This window comes from Equus przewalskii, chromosome 13 (genome assembly GCF_037783145.1).
Source record: "Equus przewalskii isolate Varuska chromosome 13, EquPr2, whole genome shotgun sequence".
Taxonomy (NCBI): Eukaryota; Metazoa; Chordata; class Mammalia; order Perissodactyla; family Equidae; genus Equus; species Equus przewalskii.
The window spans coordinates 91,744,497-91,767,853 of NC_091843.1; the positions used below are offsets into that span (position 1 = coordinate 91,744,497).

Here is a 23,357-nt window from a genome sequence, read left to right on the forward strand (position 1 = left end):
TGTCCGGAAGAGTTTTATTTGCTGGTTGGGGTTGGAGTAACGTTGTCAGAGCAGCTTCTGACACAGAATTGCTGGCACTAGGAGCTGCAGTCCCCAGGTGCCGCCGTCTAAGTCAGAGTGTAGGACCCGCTCAGAGGGAAACCAGGGCTTTTCCTGCTCGTCATCAGGGTGGAGGAAGACATCAGATATCAGAGAAACGAGCACCTTCGTCTCAGCGCCACCTGAGGCCACGTGCCCCCACCCCTCCACAGGTTCTGAGAACAGTCAGTGGTCCAGCTCGTTTTTCCCGTTTTCTGACATTTTACACCCACAGACGCTCCCCCAACAAGAGCCTCAACGCTGCGCCTGGAGAGTTCCCTCAGACTTTTCTCCGCCTTTGGTGGCTGGAAGGCAGGCACTCCCAGACATAGCAATCTTACCAGTGAAGAGATCGTGGACCAGGTTTGAGGAGGTCTGACTAATGATGTCGATCGGATGCACTGAGGACTCAGCAGGCGCAATGTCCCCCACCCAGAGGGAAATACTGACATACAGCAGCAAAGATGAAGCTCTGAGTCCACAGTTGTTCCAGCTCTGCGCGTGTGTGTGTCTGTATGTGTGCGCGCGCGCGCACGTAGAAACCTCACACTCGGTGAGTGACCGCATTCACGGCCCCCTGGCTCTAGAAGTGGAAACCCTCGTGCAGACTGTCTGGTAATCCTCCTGCACCTTGCGCCAGCAGCCCGAACAGGAGAGCACAGGGCACAGTGCCTCAATCCCAGAGCCTGGTGGGTCACCCCACCTGGGGCTCCAGATCCCCTTCAGTCTACTGCGCCCCCTGCACAGCGGTCTCCTTTTCTAAGTTGGCTGTGCCCTGGAAAAAGCTATATGCATGTGACAAACAAAGGGCAAGCAATAGGATACTGGTGTATAAGAGGAAGCCATTTCGTGTAAACCCAATTTGGCCTAACCTTGTTTTTTCCCAATAGGGTCTGCCATGGCCATTGAGCACACATTGTATGTCTGCTTTAAGCATTTGCTATGTCCCAAAGACAAGAACAAATGCCCTTAAAAGAAAGATGCAACTTCCCCGACATGGGCATCTCCTTAAGCATGAGCATCTCTCTCTAGGCTAGGAATTGATTGCTGTGCTGACCCTGTGAGCCCCCCAGCTCGAGACAGCAGACCTGCCACCTGCTGTGTGAATAGCTGTGCTGCGCCGGCTAGGCAATCTCATGACTGTGGTAAAAGGGACCTTCCTATCACATGTGATGTAGGCTCTTTGTTCTAAGATGGTATATAATCACTCTGTACACCCCACTTCTTTGGTGCCCTTCTTTCCTTGGGGAAGGAAGGCTCCGAGCTAAGCTAGTCCTGGGACCTGGCTCATAATAAACTCACCCCAATGTTCATTTCTAGATTGGTTAAGGGTTATTTTCATCAGCACACGCCTTAACCCAATCGCTCGCTGGGCCCACACTGTTCCAGCGGCAGCTATGGCGGCAGCCCGGCTCCACAGAAAAGTGGTTCTCCACGTGTGGATCCCACACCAGCAGGATCAACACTGCCTGGGAATGTGTTAGGAATGCACATTTTCAGGCCCCATTCCAGACCCACTGAATGAAAAACCTGGGGAGGGCCCAGCAAGCTGTTAGCCAGTCCTGCAGGGGTTCCGATACTTGCTGAGGTCTGAGAACCACGGAGAGGACACAGCTTTCCTCCACGTCACAGACACCTGCCCGTTTAGACCACTATGCCTACGGTCAACTTAGATCATTCTATTCAGTGCTGGAAATCTCGGAATCCCACAAAGGCACTCAGCAGCTCCAGCACCCATTCCACCTCCTTCCTCGCCTTCTGTCACAACTCTCAGGACCGGCTCTCTAGGACGCCCGGGCCCGTCCACCCACCTGCTTCACACACAGTGGTGCCGGGACAGACGGGGTCTTCCGAACTCCACGCTGGTGGGTTCCAAAGTCAGTAGATGGACAGGGCACTTCCACTTTTGTTCCATTTTGTCCATTTGTTATCTGAGGCCACAGACAACAGCGAAATCTTTCCCAGGGTGACAGCCTACTGTACCAAAAGTCAGTGGCCCACAGGACTGTTTCTGCATTAAAGAATGCTTGTCCTGGTTGAAAATAAAAAAGCTATTCAAGTTTGTTCAGATGTCTGACACTGACTACCACCACTGCCCTGTGTCAGTCACCTGCCCACATCCCTGTCACTCCCTCCTGTGTGCAGGGAGATGATACGCAGAGTCTGCCCACACCCTTCAGAAAAGCACCTGTTCTTGCCGTACCTTGTAGCAAGCTTACAAGTAAGAGGAAGATTAAGTTATACTGCACCAACACTGAATGTATTTATACTCTCATCAGGGCAAACGTGCAAATGCTAACAACTACTGCTCTAGCCGAAACTTACTGGGCGTTAATAAATTATGCACTGGCCCTGGCCTAAACTCTTCAACCCGTTACAGCATCAGCATATCTGTAGACGGACCTTTAATTTCTCTATTTACACACAAGAAACCTATTAAATGAACAGACAAAACCACCTTGGAGTCCAAGGAAACCAAATGCTTCCCAAGGCCGACCCCAAAGCACAGGGTCCAAGCTGTGCAGTCGGGGACCTCGCCCCTCTCCATGCCCCGCGCTCACCTTCTCCAGCTCCTGCCTTGACAGGTGGATGCTGGGAATGACGCTACATGAACGCTGCATCACAACGTCAAAGCCTGAGAAACTTCTAGAGATAAAACTACCTAGATAACAAACAGCTTTTTGTCCTACTTAAAAACAGGATCCTGGGGCCGGTGGCCGAGTGGCTAAGTTCGCGCGCTCTGCTTTGGTGGCCCAGGGTTTCACCAGTTTGGATCCTGGGCACGGACATGGCACTGCTCATCAGGCCATGCTGAGATGGCATCCCACATGCCACAACCAGAGGGACCCGCAACTACAATACACAACTATGTACTGGGGGGATTTGGGGAGAAAAAGAAAAAATAAAATCTTAAAAAAAAAAAAAAAAAAACAGGATCCTGTTTAACAAATTTCATTTATTTCTTGGTAACAATGGAGAAATGAGTTTATGGCATGTTCTTTCCTGAGTCTATTCCTACTCCTGATATAAACCACGTGATGAGGCACAACGAGAAAAGGTGCAGACAGGAGATTCACAGAAACCACCCGTTGAGAACGGGTGGCTGATGTGCAGGTGGACAGGCACTTTCCACATACGTCATCTCATCTCAGTCTGCTAGTTTTACTCAGTGCTATTTTCCCCAATTCTACTGGCAAAGAAAATTGAGGCTCAGAGGAAAAAACGCACCAAAAACCACAAATTCTAAGACAAATATAATCCTTGTGGGGCTGTGTAGCTCTCTGCAAACCTCGGCTTCTCCTTGAGGCCCCGCCCTGGAAGGTTGCAGTGGGGACGATGATAATGCATACAGTGGCGGCCTAGAAGGGCCACTCAGAAAACGGTGCTTCCTGCCTTTCTTTCTTTTATTGTGATTTTTTTTAGCCTTGCTGCCAAAATTACTAAACCATGAAGCCCAATCCCAGGTCGGCCTGACCAGCTCAATGAAAAGAGTCCTGAGAAATCAGAGCCACACTCTCTGGTCCCGATTTGTCAGTCACACGGGGCCACAGCCAGGTGAGCACGTGTCCACCCGGCTGGCCTTCAGCTTCCACGTCAGTTCAGTGACGTGACGGGAGGGCCTCCCCCTGGGGTCCCATACCAGTCCCAGACTCTGCTTTCTTTTACTTTACCAAAGCCAAATCAACATTTATTCGCAGGAGCTCCTGAAACGGAGGTTCTTAACTGCCAGTCACTGTTTCACCAGAAAACCGCAGGTATCAATAAAAACCAATCTCAGGCATGTTGCACAATCAGCTCTCAATGTTTACCGTAGGCGTGGGCTTTTCTAAAGGCAGGTCCCAGTTCTAAGTATTTACTCTAGAGAGAATGAGTATGTATATCTTGATATTTTTATTTATGACTTTCTGAAAATCCAGGTGGGTAAGGAAGATCTGAATGCAAAGATTAACATGAAATACTCATCTTCATGGATGAATGGGCGCTGGTCCCTCCAACCTCAGCTCTGGCTCCCATGGCCGAACGGGCCCAGCACCGGCATGCTCAGTGTGCCTGCAGGACACAGCTCCTCTGACGACGGTCGCCTGCCTTGTAAGAGGTCCAGCTAGTGCAGGGGCAGAAAGAGATCGGAGCAGCACGGTGCCCTCCATGGGAGGCGCCAGCAGAGGCCTGGGGGCCTGGGTGAGACCATCTGAAGCTGCTCAGAAACTCATCCTAAGCTATTCAAATTGCACTTTCAATTTAAACCCGGTCAGGTGACCACAGACATCAAAAACAAGTGGGCAATTACAATTAATTCATGTGTACATATTGTCTGCAGGGCACCCTCTCTCTAGACACCCTCTCCCCGTGCCACTCGTACCTGTGGGGACTGCCATGTGCCCTATTATGTGAGGAGGGCCCTGCCCCTGGGTCACCTGCCCCAAGCTGACTCAGTCCAGGCCCCTCCCCAGGCCGCTCTTCGATGAAGCACTAATAGCTTTCTGCCCGTCTTCTCGGAGAGAAAGTGAAGCCGACCCAGGCAGAGAGAAGTCAAGATGAGAAAGCAAATCCTAACGGCCTGGAAGTCCCCAATTTCAGCTGTTCCTCATCCACACCACTCCCGTGTCCTCTGTGGCTAAGTTGTGTCAACTCTTTCTAGGGTTTCACGAGTCATTATCAAAATTCTTACAAAATAATTTCCTCTTTTCACCTGTGCTAAGTTCTGTTTCTGTCAACTGTAACCAGGAGAACTCTAATTCATGGAACATCTAAGTTCCCTCTCCTCTGTCTAGTCAGCTGTCTTCCTTCCACTGTCCTCAGACAAAATAACACGGCCCATTTCATGGACCGAGAACCTGAGGTTCAGAGGTTCACGTGTTTGCCAAAGAGTGCAGGATCAGGACGCGGACCCAGAGCAGCAGGGACTAGTGCTGTTGCCCTCTACCAGGCATCGTCTCCAGACCAGACGTCCCTGACGTATGCACTGGGTAAAAAGAGCAGGACTGATGGGCCTGGAGTCACAACGAAAGCAGAGAAGCTAGAGTCCAAACCCTGGACTGCACTCCCTAACACACTGCTGCCCCTAGACAGCGGGAAAGCCAGCGTCACACACCGAGAGCAGGAGAAAGGGGCGACCAATCCCATCAGGCTACTTCTCCACGCTGAACCGACCAGAGGGTCTCCCTGCCCACAGCAGTGCACACTGCAGTGCCTGCTTTTCCGGCCTGTGTGTAGAAACGTGACTCAGAGTAGTGGGGGGGGGGGGGGGGGGGGGAGGGGGCTGCGCTCAGCTGAGAACATCAGAGGGTCCCTACTCTGACCAGAAGGGAACCCTGAGTCAATGCCCAGCACCGCGACACACTTCAGTCACACAGCCAAGACACTGGGACATGGAACGAGCCTGGTCTTTCTAACTGAGGTGGGGAAGGCACCTGGGGACAGGTCACCTGGGAGCAGGTGGAAGCAGGTGGCTGGGAGAGCGAAAACACAGAGCAAGGGACTGAGACTCAGGACTGTAATTTGTGGGTGGGACGGCGGGTGTTCACTGTGAAATCAATAAAAATACAACAGGCAGGCTACGAACAGACCAAAGAGACCAATGGACCAAGAATCGGGATTAATCTATTTCTGTGCACCTGCACTCCAATTAAAAAATATAAGAGGAAACAGTAATTACGAAGGTTTTCCCTAAGAGCATGTTGGCATGGAAATACCCAATTCAGGTTCTAGCCCCGACTTTGTCACCTGCTGCGAGACCCTAGGCAAGTGAATAAAAGATGCTTTCTGTTTACATAACAGCAAAGTTAAATTCAACATCAATTTTCTCCATTTTCAAAAATTACCATATACTTACCGTAGGAAAATGACTTACTAACTTTTTACATAATTATTCCGGTCAGAATGGGTTCACTGAGGAAGAATAACCAAAAGACTTGACTTTCACCAAAAACGTAAAATTTAAGAAGATTAAACTTCAGGATGACTAGCTGACCATCTGGGAACAAAATTAAATGAGATCTCATCTCATACTACAACAAAAAATAAGTTTCCCAGTCGGAATGAAGTATGGGCTTTAGTAATTAGGTACCAGTATTGGTTCATGGGTTGTCACAAATGCACCATACAGTAACATATAGTAAGGTGGTAACTACAGGGAAAACTGGGTGTAGGGCAGATGGGAGCTCTTTGTACTATCTTTGCAACTTTTCTGTAAATCTAAAACTATTCTAAAATTGGGGCTGGCCCCGTGGCCGAGTGGTTGGGTTCATGCACTCTGCTGTGGTGGCCCAGGGTTTCACCGGTTTGGATCCCGGGCGTGGACATGGCACCACTCGTTAGGCCACACTGAGGCAGCATCCCACATGCCACAAGTAGAAGGACCCACAACTAAAAATACACAACTATGAACTGGGGGGCTTTGGGGAGACAAAGGAAAAATAAAATCTTTAAAACTATTCTAAAATAAAAAGTTTATATAAACTGCTGGATTGTTGGGGCCGGGGTGGCCCCAGGGCCGAGTGGTTAAGTTTGTGCGCTCCGCTTCAGCAGCCCAGGGGTGGCTGGTTCGGATGCTGGGCACAGACATGGCACCACTCATTAGGCCATGTTGAGGCGGCGTCCCACATGCCACAGCTAGAAGGACTCACAACTAAAAATATACAACTATGTACCGGGGGGATTTGGGGAGGAAAAAGAAAAATAAAATCTTAAAAAAAAAAAAACTACTTGATTGAGGTGACAGCTACACAACACTAAAAGTTTACTAGAAATCATTTAGTTGTACACTTACAATGGGTGAACTTTACGATATACAAATTATACCTTACTAAAGCTGTTTTTAAAAGCTCCTAGGAGTCTAAAGGTCTAAATTGAACAATTATAAAATCAAGCAACATGAGACAGGAACTTTACACCATCAAGGATGAGAAAAAGTATCATTAAACTGACAGATATGTTTACCTCAACCCTCGGCACATATTTAGTCAACACAGGGTAAAAACTAAAATAAAACTTTGGAATACAGAAGAAACTATAGAAGACTGTTATTGAAACCTTGAAGCAGGGTGTGGAAGACCTTTGAGGAGCCACAGGAAGAAAGAGAGAAGCCATAAAGAAATGGATGGGAAATGTAAGTACCTAAAAAACAGAAACATCCATACAAGGTGAAAGGTCAACAATAATGTGGGAAGAAACATCAGCAACATATGACAAAATGTTACTGTTGATAATATGAAAAACTCTAACAGGATGAACAATCCAGAATAAAACTCAGCCATGTTATAAAGTCAAGTGATTTAAGAAGACAAATAGCAGATGCAGACACATTTCATCACGACATTTTTTAAGTTAAAATGAAACACAATTTTCCACTTATCGGATTGACAAAAATTAAAGACTGATAAGGTCCAGGGCAGGGAGAAGATGCTGGGAGATGACCACGCTCATACACCGTGAGTGGAACCGCCAGCCTTTAAAAACAAGGCAATTTGGCCCAGTACCTAACAAAATTTAAAATGCACACACATGATGACCACTTCTAGAAATCCATCTTATACCAATACTAGCAAGAGAGCATAAATCATGCATGAGAACGTTCACCGCAGTGTTATCTGTAACAGCAAAACCCTGGAAGCAGCCAAAATGCCCATAACCAGGGGAATGCGCCACGGTATATCCATACTGTGTAATATACCAAACAGCTGCTAAAAGCAGCAAGCCTGAGAAATGTTCACCACTCAAGGCGAGTTTTTCAAAAAGCAAATTGCAAATAAACACGTACCTTATGATCCCTTTTCTTGGTCTAAAAAACACCAAATTATTAAAAATGACATCACATTATTTACCATGTGCAGGCATCATTCTAACTATTTGTCAAATATTACTTATTCTAACAACCCCAGCAGGCAGGTGCGTTTCAGGGATGGGGAAGTGGAGGCAGAGACATGAGACCTCGCCTGTCTCACACAAGCAACCGGCCGGCTGGATTAGGACCCAGGCAGCCGGGCTGTGGCCGCACTCTGACACCCCCTCTGCTGCCCAATCTGTGTCTGTGACTGTCTACACGGATGGAGTTTGAGGTGGGGTGCAGGGGTGGGAGCAGACATCCAGGCTACACCAGTAAGAAGGACCCAATTTCAGAAAAATTACATCGGGGTGAATAAGGTCTTAGGATGTATGAAGTCACTGCGTAAGAATAGGAAAAGCCTAGAGGATATAAACCTGTCTGTTAAAAGGTACTAATTGGCCCCAATGGGCAACTGAGGGAGACAATAGGGAACTTTTCCTTTTTTCTTTCCTTTTTCTACATTATTTGCATCTTGTTAAAATAAACTTGTATTACTTTTATATTAAGACCTTCTTGCAAACCACAGACAAAAGCCATTATTTAAAATAGTCAAAAACTGGAAAAAACCTAATATGCCGCCATAGGGAGTGGCCGTAACATCCCCACAGTGGAATGTCAGTAGAAAGCTGCGTGGAGCCAGAACTGCACACATCACTGATGGCTGTATTGACGGGGACATCTCCCATGAAGGGCAATTCCTCACTGTCTACCCAGGTACATGCCCTGTGACCAGCAATGCTACCAGGGGAAACCTAGCCTAAGAAGGAGGGAGTGGACAGACACCTATACAAAGATACAAAGTTTTTAAAAATCAGATCATTGTTTGTAACATTAAACAGCAAATGTGTCCACCCACGAGGACTGGGGACATGAACCACGGTGCATCCACACGCAGAGGCTGCGACGCAGTTAGGAGACACCGCACAGATCACTGAGGGACACGGGCATCCACACGCAGAGGCTGCGACGCAGTTAGGAGACACCGCACAGATCACTGAGGGACACGGGCAGGCGAAGGGCAGAATGGTGGGATCCGTGGGCTAACTTCTGTGCAAAGAAGCAGGAAGTCTATTTTTCATTGGTTTTATCGTCACAAAAGAAAACCAATGAAAGGAACCAGAGAAAACTAAGAAGAGGACTTTGAGAGCGGGAGAGAGTCTCCTGAAAAATTGTTCCAGTGTAATCCTGACCAGGGGCTTTTCAAAAAGCGGTAATTAGGAAAGCTTTTATCTTGCCAAAACATATGAAAATAAAAACACAGTTTCACACCGACAGATGCAACCACACGAAGGAATCCTGCAGATACTGCGTCGTGTACACAGAAGCACAGAGTCCAGAGTTCCACTTACAGGAAGTTTAAGAGCAGGTGAAACTGAATGAGTGACAGAAAGAGGAGGTACTGCCCTGGGGGGGGGGGGGGGGTGGGTTCTGAGTGAGAAGAGGTGGGAGGAAACCTTGGACTCTGGAATGTTCTCATCTTGATCCGGGTGATGGATGCACGGGCACGGAGTGAAAATTCACCAAGCCACACCATTAAGCTAGTGCACTGAATGCACTGGGCTCTGTGTGTCTACAGGTACACACTACGCGTCTATAAAACTTTTTAACAGTATCAAAAATGAGGAATATTCAGTGATGTGATAAAAGCCCTTAAATATAATTTTAAATTAAAAAAGGTAGAACTTTACACTGATAGGGAATATAACCATACTTCTGAGTTAGAATAAGAAATAGGAGGGAAAAGGATTAAAGAGACTACACCAAAGTGGTAACTCGAGGGGCAGAATTATGTTTATACTTCACTATATTTTCAAAATTCTCTATAGTTATCAGATAAATAATTATATACATATTTTTTAAATTCAGAAAAAGTACCAATTAGATATGGGGTCTGAGGACAAAGGAAAAAAAATAAAAGTTGGCAAATTTAATTAAAAGAAACTTTAAACATTTAAAATACAACAATGTTAGTAGAAACTTGACTGAATACAAAGGGCCAGGTTAACACCCACAGGCTGTGCAAACACGGCCTGTTTATTTTACAAAGTACAAGATATCCAGAAAGGGGAGGGAAAAAACAGCCCTAAAAATCCCTGGGAAGCCAGAGAAAGCATTGTGCTGGGGTCCAGAGAGGCACGAGAAAGCGGCACGTTCTCTCGACAATAAAGAATGGCCGAACTGCTTAAACTCTGAAGGCTCAGCTTTCCAGTAGCTCTGCTCTGAGCCTTCTGATCCTAAAGATATGAAAAACCCAGAAAAGGCAGTAAAATGTAATAAGGTAACAAATCTCCAGACCCATGCTCATGTCTAGGGAAGAGTACACTAATATTTAGCTGCTAATTAATTGTTCCTTTAGTTTTTCTTTTCCCCCCAAACAATCCACTGTTAGCTATGTGAGGAGTTTCTGGTCTTCGTTCTCCACAATTAGAATTCAAAGTTGAATCCTCACTTAGCACAAGTAATTAACTCTAGATTCTCTTCCATTATCTTAAGTGGAGGTTATTTTTATGATATTAATTTCTAATGACCAAAAGGAAGAAAAATCAGGAATCCACCCCACTGTCAGGCCCTGCAGGCAAGCATCCAACATCCCCACGGGGCAGCGATGCGCCTGAGCGCACGTGGAGGAGCAGCCCGCCCCTGGCCTGGAAGCAACCGGAGGAAAGGAGAACGTGGTACTGAGTTCAGCAAAGCAAAGCTGGGCAGGTGAGGGGGGGAAGCCAAGGAGAAGCAAAACACCTGTGGCTAAAACCGCCTCCAAGAGCTTACTGCAGCCTTTCGTAGGCATTTCAGTTGGGGAAATGAAAGGAAAAAGAAATCAGGGATTTGCAAGTGATTAAGAACTGCATAAAACAGTCCGCTCAAAATCATACACCTGCTATTCAACAGATGGGTCTTTAAGTTTCACATGACGAAACGTTTATTACGACAGAGAAACTATGAAGCACACAGCCTACAGGCTGGCGAGCAAATTCCCACGGCTTCGGCGGGGAGGAAGCAGAACAAAAATAATGCCTTTTTAAAAGTGAAGTCCTCGGTTTCATCATCACCATCATTTCCATAAGCTATTCTGGCTGCCTTCTGTCAAATTATCAAGAGCACCTAGAACTGATTAAACCTCCACGACAGTAAAATCGGACCAGAGGCCAAAGTGCACGGGGACTCCGGTGCCACTGGCACTGCTCTCCCGCGTTAGTTTTTTTTAGGCTCTCGAAACCTTAAGTAAACAAAGCCAGCAGCCAATGAAAACTAACACACCCAGAAACTCTCAGCGAAACACTGACTTCATAGTTCACAAGAGATTGTCCTGTTCCATCCACAGGTGGCCTCGCCTGGGGCTCAAGGTCGAAGGAAAACACTCCCAAACACCTTCACCGTCGATGAGGGGGAAAAAAGAGCGAGCAGGCTTCAAGCAGAGGGCAGGCACGCAGCAACCGCCCTCTCAGCCACACACATACCACCCCTGCCAATGTTCCGAAGACTGCCATGCTATTGTTTTTGCTCCTTAACTAGAAAAAAAAATCCATCCACATTTCTAGATTTCTTCAAAAATCAGATGTTTTTGAAGCTACAGGGGCCTTCAAGGTGACCAATGTCTTTACCCCTGACCTGACAGCAGCACCGCCCTTAGCCCGCTCCGCTCCACCCCACTCCGGCTGGCCAAAAGAACCTCCCCTGCAACCAGTGTTTGGATCCTCAACTAACCTTTCTGGAAAATCAGTCTGCTCAAAGAAACCTGTGACGGCAGTTTCTGCAGCTGCACCCAACAGCATCCCAACAGAGGATTTCTGAGAAATGGTCTCACTCCCAGCATCTCTAAGGACAGGCCAGGTATCAGTAACACGCGCTGGGGAGGTATTTTTGGAGAGAGGAACTTTCTGGATTTTCAGCCAATCATATCATATAGGAAGCCATCTACTGCTAGGATTAACAGTACATACAAACAAGGAAACTGCTCTCTCTCCGCCTCATAAATTATCTCATAGGTACATGTAAGTGCCGAATGAGTCACTGTGATTTGCCAAGCTGTTATCCAGATAAAAAGCTGAAAGGTCCCCCACCTGCTACCACTCCAGAACACCCTGCCAATCCTGACCAAGGCAGCAAGCCCCCTGGGCCACATGCTTCCCTCCAAAATCCACAAACAGGAAAATAAGGGTGGAGTGGGGGGTGGGGTTCTGTTTTCAAAGGCCAAGTTCTTTCCACCCGATTCCTTTAGAAGCCACTAATTTTCAGTGCTTAGATCCACTTCTTGACAATGGAAATCTGATTTTGACCTTGGAGTGAACTAATTTCCACTCATTGCACCTTCTTAAGGCTCTGGGTAAAACCTGAGGCCACAGCTTTTGCACCATACACAGACAAGAACTCTAAAAACAAGTTTCACAAAGCACTGGAAGTTGAGAGAGAGAAACCCGCGGTTTAACAGAAGAGTGGGTGTCCGCTGATTTCTTTAACACTTACCCACTCTTCAACATTGGGGGGCTGCTCATCATAAATACGTTCCTTGTCCCATAAAATGTTCGACTTGTCATACCGGTCCATCTTTCTTCGAGTTTTCACAGCAAAGAAAATTATGAGAGCAAAAGCCACAATAACCATGAACCCCAGTACAATGGCAATAGCCTGAAAAGAGATTAAAGCGAATGACATAATTAGAGTTTATTGCTGACTTTGTCCCAATCCTCGCCCTTCAAAGACCCAAGGCCCTACTCAATACGTGTGGTTTAACTCACATAACACTGATACGAATGTTACATTCTAGAAACATAAACCCTAGCCCACCCCTGTGGGGCTAAGGCTGGCAAAATGCACACGCATATACCTTGATTCAGTCCTCACAACGTGCTTAACATCAGGTAATGTTGTCACCCCCATTTCAGAATTACAGAAAACTACCCCAAAGCTTGAGCAGCAAGGGGCCATACTTTTATAAACAGATAAAAATGGCCAGTAAATTAACTCAATCATTGGCATACTTCTAAAGGGCTCGAAAACGTTATTCTCAGAAGTAGCTTTAAATACCCAGTCGTGCTTATAATCTCGTTCCTAACCCCTGCTTGGCAAATCTTTTTACACTGCATGTAAACTTCGGCCCATAGAGGATCCACCTTACCACAAATTACGCAGACATGACCTAACCAAGCTATAAGCCTGAGAGGATGGACTAACGAGTGGAGTCGTTTAGTCAGCAGTGGTCTCTGTGTTAGGAGTCTCTTGTGTACTTACTAGAATGGGCCCGTGATCAGGATCCCTGCCCCTGGCTGCCCTCCTGAGTCTGAGAGGGATGTCAATGGGTTACAGAAGCCTCTCTCTGCAAATATCTAACACTGATAACCTTTTGCAAAGAAAACACGTTTTGGGTTGTCAGAGGACGATGAGGGATGAGGTGTGGTAAGACAGGCGTAGCAACCCTCACCCTATTTACCACACGTACGTCTGAATGTCAATGAGAGATGTTCTGAAAACCTACATTTGCAGGGAAAACATTTCAGTTTTCAAAACAACGGTAGTTATTGGAGAAGGTCTAACCCCAAAAGAGTGACTCGTTCAAGAAAAGAATGGGCGTTCCTGAGTCAGCGCAAAGAGAAAAACAACAAAGGAAAAAAGATTAGTAACCCAGAAACATTTCCTTAATATAATTAGGATGACATGCCACTGAAGGCAGGGTGCTCAGCCCCACCTGCACATTTGAATCACCTGGATGGCTTTTTAAAATACTGACTGACACCCTGAAAATTACAAAACACTTTAGAAAGAAATAAAGCAGCCCTAAGTAAATGGAAAGACATCCCATGTTCATGGATCAGAAGACTTGGTGTATAGAGGACCATGCTACCTGACCTAATCTACAGATTCAAAGCAATCCTTCAAAATCCTAGCTGGCTTTTTTGCAGAAATTGACAAGCTAATCCCAAAATTTGTAGGAAAATGCAAAGGACCCAGAATCCAGCCAAAACAATCTTGAAAAAGAAGAACAAAGTTGGAGAACTCCCATTTCCCATTTTCAAAACTTACCACAAAACCACAGGAACTGTGACCATGTGGTACTGGCCTCAGGACAGAAATATAAATCATGGAATCAGGTCTAGCGTTTAGAAATGAAGCCTCACCTTTATGATCAATTCATTCTTGACAAGGGTATGAAGACAATTTAATGGAGAAATGGTCCTTTCAACAAATAACACCAAGACAATTGTATATCCACATGCAAAGATGTTGGCCACTTCTTTACACCATGCCCCAAATTAATGCAAAATGGATCGCAGACCTGACTGTAAGAGCTAAAATTCTAAAACTCTTAGAAGAAAACAGGAGTCTTTGTAACCTTGAATTAAGCAAAGTGTTCTTAGATATGACATCAAAAGAATAAGTAACAAAAGAAAAATTTAGACTTCACCAAAACTAAAAACTTTTGTGCAAAGAACACCATCAAGAAAGTGAAAAGAAAATGACAAAATGGAGAGAAAATATTTGCAAATCATATATCTATGAGAGACTTGTATTCAGATACCTAAAGAATTCTTACAACTCAATAAAAAAAAATACAAATAGCCTAATTAAAAAATGAGCAAAGATTCTGAATAGCCATTTCTCCAAAGGTATATGAATGGCCAATAAGCAGAAGAAAATATGCTCAGTATCTTAGCTTATCAAGGAAATCCAAATCCAAACCAACATGAGGTGCCACTTCACACCCATGAGCACAGCTAGAATCAGACACAGACAAAAACAATGCTGGTGAGGACGTGGGGAAGCTGGAATCCTCCTATATTTCTGATAAAGGTAAAATAGTGCAACCTCATAGGAAAACAGTCTGGCAGCTCCTCAAAAGATTAACAGAGTCGCCATAAGACCCAGCAATTCCATCCCTAGGTATATACTCAACTCAAGAAATTAAAACACAGGTCCACACAAAAACTTGTACACAAGTGTTCAGAGCATTATTCCTAACAGTCAATGTGGAAAAGCCCAAACATCCATCAACTGAAGAATGGATAAATAAAAAGTGGTCTATCCATACAATGGATTATTACTCAGCAATAAAAAGGAATGAAGTCCTGGCACATGCTGTAACGTGGATGAAGCTTAAAAACGTTAACACCAAGTGAAAGAAGCCAGTCACAAAAGACTACGTATTGCGTGATTCTATTTATAAGAAATATCCAAAATGGGCAGATCTATAGGATTAGTGGATGCCTAGGTCTGGGGAATGTTAGGGAAATGAGGAGTGACTGTAATGGGGAAGGGGTTTCTTTCTGAGGTAGTGAAAATGTTCCAAAATTGATTGTGGTAATGGTTGTACAACTCTGGGAATATACCAAAAACTACTGAAGTGTACTTTAAACAGATGAATTATACGGTATGTTAATTCTATCTTAATAATGACACCCAGCCCTCCTCCTAGATTCTGAATTAACTAGTAGTGGGGCCGTGGCACCAATATTTTTTAAGAGTTCCCAAAGTAATTCTATTAAGTATCCCACGTTGAGAGCCTCTGACCCAAGGAGAGAGGGAAGGGAAAAAACCAAACCAAACCAAAACTACCCATACCTCCTGGGGATCCACCACACAATAGTGATATAAATACTGGTCCACGTAGAGTCCAGTAGCTGCAGGCGTATAGAACTGGTTGCAGAGGGCATATATTTGTGAACTGTACAGAGACCCAGAAGCCTGGGAAGTTGGGTTGACTCCCATTATATAGACAATTGTGGCGATAAACACCATGATGCCCAGGATGGCACTCACAATTATCACCATCAAGTAATATCTTCTTGTTCTAGACATTTCCGATCTTATAACGCTGGTAACAAATATCACCAGCGCAGCAATGAAACAAAAGGCAGCCATGGCCAGGAGGAAGCCCTTGGCTGCTCTTGGATCTGTGTAGGCTCCATAGCCATAACTGTAGCCATAGCCATAGCCACCGAAGCTGCTGCCAAAGCCAGTTCCTGCATAAGGGTACCCGATGCCACCTCCCAGCAAGGAGGATCCATAGCCTCTGTCCCAGGCAAGAGTGGAAGCGACACAGGCAAAGATGGCAATGCACATCACGATGATGAGCATAGACAGGATGCGAATCACTCCTGGGGGAGAGGTCCACTTATAGAAGTGAAGAATCTCGTCTTCTGGGTAGAAAGAGTACGCCGGCTGAGACAGCATCGGTCGAACGTGCATCTCTCCGCCATATATGTCATTGCTTGGTGCGTAATGATTGGGTTTGCTGAAAAGCACATGAAAGCAACATCAAAAGTTAGCACTTTTTGACAGTAAGCAGAAAGAACGCATAAAATACTTGGAAAAATTTAAACAAACCATTGGCAAATAAAACTATTACTAGTGCTGCCCCACGGCAACAGGGCAATTTCTGTCCCCCTAAAATTCAAATGTCGAGATCCTGGAAGAGGGCCCTCTCCAGAACCTGACCACGCTGGGGCCGGGTCTCAGACTTCCAGCCTCCAGAGCTGTGAGAACAAATTTCTGTTGTTTATAAGCCATGCAGGCTGTGGTACTTCGTTACAGCAGCCCGGACTGATTCAGACATCCACTGAACGGTAAACGTATCTGTGCATCAGAATCATCAGGAGGGTCTGTTAAAACAGAGACTGTCGGCCCCCATCCCCACATCTGCTGATTCTGAAGCTCTGGGGTAGGACAAGTTTCCAAGATGCTGCTGAGCTGCAGGCCTGGGAACCACACACTGAGCATGACTGCTCTGGTTTCTATGAAACAAAGGTTCTCAAATTTGTTGCATATTAGCATCCCCTGGGGACTGGGCTACAGATGGCACTCCACACCAGTTAAATTATAACCCCTGGGGCCGGGACCCACGCAGTTTAGAACAATGGTGTCTACCCTTCTGCCTGTGACCTGAGACTGGGGCATTCAGACAGGACACCTACACTGGCCCACCCAGTCACCTGCCATTGCTGGCAGCCTCACTCTCCTACCTAACAAAGCACATTCATTCATTTATTCATTTGACTCCAGCTGTTTACCAGAGCGGGCAGGCTGACGTGTGCTGGGCACAGGGACTCAACCACAAACAGGACAGTCTCAGTCCAGGCCCCTCACAGAGCTGAGTCCCTGTCGGGCAGCAAGACATTAAACAAACACTATCCAAGGGGCAGTTAGTTACGGCAAGAGCCATCGAGTAAATCAGGCCTGTGGTGAGGGCCCAGCAAGGGTGTGGATCTTGAATCTTCTTTATGAAAACACTCTGCCAACTTAGCAACTCCATCACAAGCACACTGCTGGGGACAGACACACAGATGTGTGGATACACTGACTCTAAGAACTGAGGGTCCAGAGGAGACGAAACTCAATTCCTAACCCAACACAGCCGCCTGTGTCTTTGTCACCGTTTCCACACACCACCTTCCTCACTCCAAAGCAGGACATCTTACTACTGGGTGCTGCTAACAGGGGCAGTCCAAGAAAGCACCTGCGTGAAGAAGGAATAGAAACTGGAGAGAATGCTGACAAGCTGGTCTTTGAGAATGTCAAGGGTGAAATTCCACAACCCTCCACTTGGATGTTTGGGTGTTGAGGACAGTGTAGCTCTGAGCATCCTTGAACGTGTATCCTGATAGACACGCACTTATTCTCTAGGATATATGCCCGGAGGTGGAATTTCTGGGTCAAAGTTTTTTTATCTGAATTCAGCTCTACTAGATAATGTCAAACTGTTTTCCAAAATGATTGTAGCATTTTTTTATACTCCCGTTAACACTGTAGCGTTCACAGAAGCATTCCTTATCTAAACCCCAACCTGGAAACAGTTCCAGTGTCCACCTACAGCGGAACGCGTAACTGCGATACATCCCTACAACGGAATGCCACAGGTGTGCCATCTACTCTGGCAGTCACAGGCCACATGGATCGACTGAGCACTTGAAATGAGGCTGGTCCAAATCGAGATGTGCCATTAAGTACAAGATACACAGTATCATAGTATGAAAAGACGTAACATCACCAAGAAAGAACCCTAATATTAACTATGGACTTTGGCCAATAATGTTGTGTCAATGTCAGTTCATCAATTGCAGCAAACGCACCACTCTGGTGGTGGATGTTGATAATGGGGGAGGCTGTGCAGGTGCAGAGCAGAGGGCATATGAGAAATCTCTGTACCTTTTGCTCAATTTTGCTGTGAACCTAAACCTGCTCCAGAAAATAAAGACTGTAAAAAAAAGAATGTCAACTATCTCATGAGTCAGTGTTTATATCAGTCACATGTTGAAATGATAATATTTTGGGTATATTGAGCTAAGTGAAATATATTATTAAAATTTACTTCTTTTATTTTTAATACGATTACAAGAAAACATAAAATTACATGTATGGCTCGCAATATATTTCTATAGCACTGCTCTGAAGCAAAAAATGAACTACAAATACATGCCAATCAATCCTCTAAGTGATGTTGAAAGAAACAAGACGGAAAAGGATACACACAGCATCTTACATTCATGTAAGGTTTAAAAACAAGAAAAACTAAAACGTATTGCTTAGGATGTATAAAGTGATAAAATAATAAAGAAAAGCAAGTGACGACCCTATGTCATCAATGTGGCTCCCGGGAAAGAAGAGGACACAGAGAAGGTCTTTGAGGTGTTCTGTCTTGACCTTGGTGACCACTCTGCTTTGTCCTTATTCATCCTCTCACACGCACCTTCTGCGCCTTTCCTCTGTGTGTGCTGTATTTCACCACTGCTCACAAAAGCAGACAAAGTAAGTACCAGGTTAATGGAGCCCTACTCAGTTACTATATTCTCCAGCACACTGTAAGGACACACCATCACCAACAACGTCCCTACCATGTTCAGGCATTAGTCAAGCGGCTGTATAGTAGGAACACAACCCCTACTGCAGGTATCAAAGTTAAAACTATAAACTACGGGCGAGCCTCTGTGGCCTGGTGGTTAAGCTTGATGCGCTCCACTCTAGTGGCTGGGTTCAGTTCCAAGGCACTGACCTACAACACTCGTCTGTCAGTGGCCAGGCTCTGGCTGCAGCTCACATATAAAAAGAGGAAGATTGGCAGTGGATGTTAACTCAAGGCGAATCTTCCTTGGCAAAAAAAAAAAAAAAAGCTACAAACTACTTAAAGCAGGATGTATAATGTTTGATAGCAAATTAAAATTTAAGAATGCATTGTTAAATTCCCAAATGACTACGGACACCAAGGACCCTCGATTGTGCTTCCTGTTTTATATAACGGCAGGACTCACTCTTAAAATTGCAGTATGGAAACCATCACGCTAAGCGAAAGAAGTGAGCCACAAAAGACCACATACTGTATGATTCCATTCACATGAAACGGACGCAACAGAAACCCTAGCACCAGAAGGGAGGCTGGCGGCAGCCTAGAACGGGGAGACGGGGAGTGACTGCTGACGGGCAGGGGCTTCTCTGGGCAGGGGGTGATGAAAATGTTCTCAAACTGATGGTGGTGATGGGTGCACAACTGCGTGAATACACTAAAACCACTGACCTGTCCATCCTAAATGGGCGAACTGGATGGTGTGTGAATTATATCTCAATAAAGGTATTATTTAAAAAACTGACAATATGTTGCCAACGGTCATCTAAACAAGGCACTGACATGGAAGCTTCACACCATCTGTGAAAAACAAAAAGGAATAAATGTACACACGAATATAAGCCTTGAGGACACTGAAGCCAACATTAAAAACAGGTGACAACAGTTGCCTCTGCAGAGAAAAAGTCACGCTAGAAGCTGAGGGCAAGAGGGAAACTCGCTTTTCACTGTACACCCTTCGGTTCAATCTAAATTTACAAAGGCACATAATATGTTTAAAAGCAAACAAACATTTAATAGATGAAAGTTTCAACCAAACATATTGTTTACACGTGACAGACAAAAAAAAAGAAAAAAACATTAAAGAATCATTTACTTACAACTCATCCGGTCTATAAGGAGGTGGACTTTCCAAAGGCCTCGATGACATGGCTGACGTCAACGGTCACCTGATCCTCAGGATAAGCAACGCCCTGGAGCTCCCAAGATAAGTGATCTAAGCAACACAAGGAGGGCACCAGCATTACTCCCCAGCTCAGAGTTTCCTTGCATCACTCAGGAAACTGATACCAATCTTAAGTAGCCGTGGGTACTGCTCTTGTCCTTCCACCGCCACTCTTACACGTGGGCCGTTAATCCCGTGAGCACAGGAACCACGCAGCCGGGCAATTGTCCTGGCACCTAGGTCAGCACATGGCTGCCACACAAATATTGTTTAAACTTAAAACTCTAAATTGTAGTAATGAAAATTTCACAAAGCTTCTACAGCATAGGTGAAAAATGGAATTCCTTAAAACAGTCACTTCAAAGTACAAGGAAGATGTGTAAAAGGAAAGAAAATTTCTTAAAATACATTGTTTCATATTACTTATGAACATTCATATAAAATGAGAACGTGTATCAAAGTGCATAGATAGCGGGGTCCAGCGCATCGTAACCCCTCAGCGTTAACTTAAGTATAATCTGCTTTAAAAGAATGCCTTATTGGGGCTGGCCCGTGGCCGAGTGGTTAAGTTCGCGAGCTCCACTGCAGGCGGCCCAGTGTTTCGTTGGTTCGAATCCTGGGCGCGGACATGGCACTGCTCATCAGACCACGCTGAGGCAGCGTCCCACATGCCACAACTAGGAAGACCCACAACAAAGAATATATACAACTATGTACCGGGGGGCTTTGGGGAGAAAAAGGAAAAAAATAAAATCTTTAAAAAGAAAAAAAAAAGAATGCCTTATCATTAGAAATGATTAGCATACGCATCTACGGATGGTGGCATTGTGGGCATTTTTCCCTTCTCTCCTTTTCCAAGTCTTCAAAATTGAGCACAATTTTTACAAGAGGGGAAAAGCATTAAGCACACTAATCTAAGAGAAAAGCAGAAGGATTTCGTCCTAAAATTCCTCCAAGCAAAAGCCCCTAAACACCGCAGAGGCAATTTCACTCAGGCAACAAGTGCCTAGGACCTGCCTACACTACCGTACACGGTGGGAGCCCACGGGCCGAAGGGCGGGACCGGTGCTCCAGAGGGTCACACACGAAGCCAACCACAACTCCAACAGGCATTGTTTTGAGTGGAACTACATGCGAAAGTGCAGCCGGGGATAAGAGGGGAGACAGAGAGACAAGGTGGAAGCTGCGGGTGGGGGAAAGGGTCAGGGAGGAAGGACACTCGAGCAAGAGCTATAATCTGGGTATATTCAGAGTCTTGTACTTTTTCCTTTTCAAATAAGGTCTGTGCAATTGCACATTTCTATGTTAGGACAGTACATCAAACTCACACTCTTTAAACTCTGCTCTTCAAAATCAATGGCAACTATTCTCCACATCCTTAAGGACAGTCAATTCCAAATTTCTTAGAATAAAATATTGCCCAAATGTGTATTAGGTAAAACCTCAAAGATGGAAATATAGTGAATGTTAATAACACCAACACAATTAGCATAATTTTCCAAACACAGGAAAGAGAAACTTCTCTCCATCGTTTTATTTTTAAAAACTGCTTTACTGAAGTATAACGTACAGAAAAGTACAAAAATGGTAAGAGTATGCAGCCCCATAACAAGCACCCAAATACACATATAAGCGAGCAATTTAGGCCAAAGTGTTACAGTGCTAGGAAAGTATAGATTAAGTCTTACTACCTAAAGTTCAGAAAGAAACATTAAGAAAAACTGAATTTAAACGCTCTTCCATGTGGGACCCTATTCCTGAAGCTGAATGTCAAATACTGACAAACTGACCTTGGAAGAATCTTATCTTTCTAGAGCTAGAGCTCACTCACTCAAGACTATGCCAAAAACTCCAGGCTCAACGGTAGGTTTTGAAAATTCCAAATTAATCCAGACTCAGTCTGAAGTTTAAGTTTTGTCAAAAGTCCAGACAACAGAGGGCCAGCCCCGTGGCTGAGTGGTTAAGTTTGCGTGCTCTGCTTCAGTGGCCCAGGGTTTCACTGGTTCAGATCCTGGGCATGGACCTAGCACCACTCATCAAGCTACGCTGTGGTGGCGTCTGCACAGACGAACTAGAATGACTTACAACCAGGATATACAACTGTGTAATGGGGCTTTGGGGAGAAAAAAAAAAGAGGATGATTAGCAACAGATGTTAGCTCAGGGCCAATCTCCCTCACCAAAAAATCCAGACAACAAAAACCCTTTCTAAACTGCTAGTTCCTGGCCTCAGTTTAGCTGTCATGTCTCCTCTCGTAGCAGAGATTTTAAATCATGACGCAAATAATTCTAGAAAGCTCATTAAGAAGAAGTCATGCCACACCAACTGCATTCCCTTCCTTGAGAAGGTTACCAGACTGGCAGAGGAAGGGCGTGCAGAGAGTCCTGAGGACCTCAAGCATATCCCTGTGTAGACAGTGTGGCTGGGCAGATTCCTACAGGGCTGAATAATGGAACTAATTAGGACAAAATAATGGACCATTTATGCCCATCGGGAGGAGGCCTCTAGTGGTGACCAGACGAGGTGGACAAGCTGATCCAGAGGTGCAGCTGAAACACGGGACAGGATGACTAACCTGCTGGCGACGAGGACATGAAGACTGGTCAAGTTCCCTGGAGGCCTGAATGATGGCCAAGACAAACCAGTGGTTTTGACCACTCACAGTCTGAGAGGACAAGGTCCTCATCTTCTGTAAGCCTCACAACCCTCCCCCGTCAAAGGAGGATTATCCTGACCTCTGGGCTGGGACAGGAAGAAGCTAATGTATTAAGGAACACGAGCAAAGCAGTCACAGCGAAGTGGTACCCTGAAGGTGAGACAGTTCAGGGTTCAGCCTCTTAGATACATTGTACCCATTTCCAAATACTGGACAGCCACATGCAAAGGAATGAAACTAGACCCCTATCTTACACACACACACAAACATTAACTCAAAATGGAGTAAAGACTTCAATGTAATACCCGACACTATGAAACTTCTAGAAGAAAACATAAGCAGTATGCTCTTTGACATCAGTCTCAGCAGCATATTTTCAAGTACCATGTATAACCAGGCAAGGGAAACAATAGAAAAAATAAACAAATGGGATTACATCAAACTAAAAAGCTTCTGCACAGCAAAGGAAACCATCAACAAGATGAAAAGACAACCTAACAATTGGAAGAAGATATTTGCAAATCATATATCTAATAGGGGGTTAACACCCAGAATATACAAAGAACTCATACAACTCAACAACAACAAAAAACCCAATTAAAAAATGGGCAGAGGATCTGAACAGACATTTTTCCAAAGAAGATACAGAGACAGCCAACGGGCACATGAAAAGATGTTCACCATTGCTAATTATTAGGGAAATGCAAATCAAAACTATGAGATATCACCTCACGCCCATCAGAACAGCTATTATTAAAAAGAGAAGAATGACAAGTATTGGAGAGGATGTGGAGAAAAGTGAACC

General features: G+C 45.2%; 1 protein-coding gene across 13 annotated transcripts in view; it reads right to left on the reverse strand.

Annotated features, from left to right (window-relative positions):
• Nucleotides 1–23,357, reverse strand: part of OCLN (occludin) — a 49,187-nt gene that overhangs the window by 20,556 nt on the left and 5,274 nt on the right. For 4 of the 13 annotated variants that reach the window (XM_070569940.1, XM_070569939.1, XM_070569941.1 and 1 more), the window contains exons 2-5: nucleotides 19,832–19,947; nucleotides 19,404–19,532; nucleotides 15,458–16,130; nucleotides 12,368–12,529 (exon numbers count right to left, since the gene is read on the reverse strand). In XM_070569940.1, coding sequence (XP_070426041.1) covers nucleotides 12,368–12,529; nucleotides 15,458–16,130; nucleotides 19,404–19,411 — 843 coding nt within the window. In that variant the 5' untranslated portion in view covers nucleotides 19,412–19,532; nucleotides 19,832–19,947. The remainder of the gene's footprint in view (nucleotides 1–12,367; nucleotides 12,530–15,457; nucleotides 16,131–19,403; nucleotides 19,533–19,831; nucleotides 19,948–23,357) is intronic. The other 9 variants (XM_070569937.1, XM_070569936.1, XM_070569938.1 and 6 more) reach the window with 3 other exon arrangements.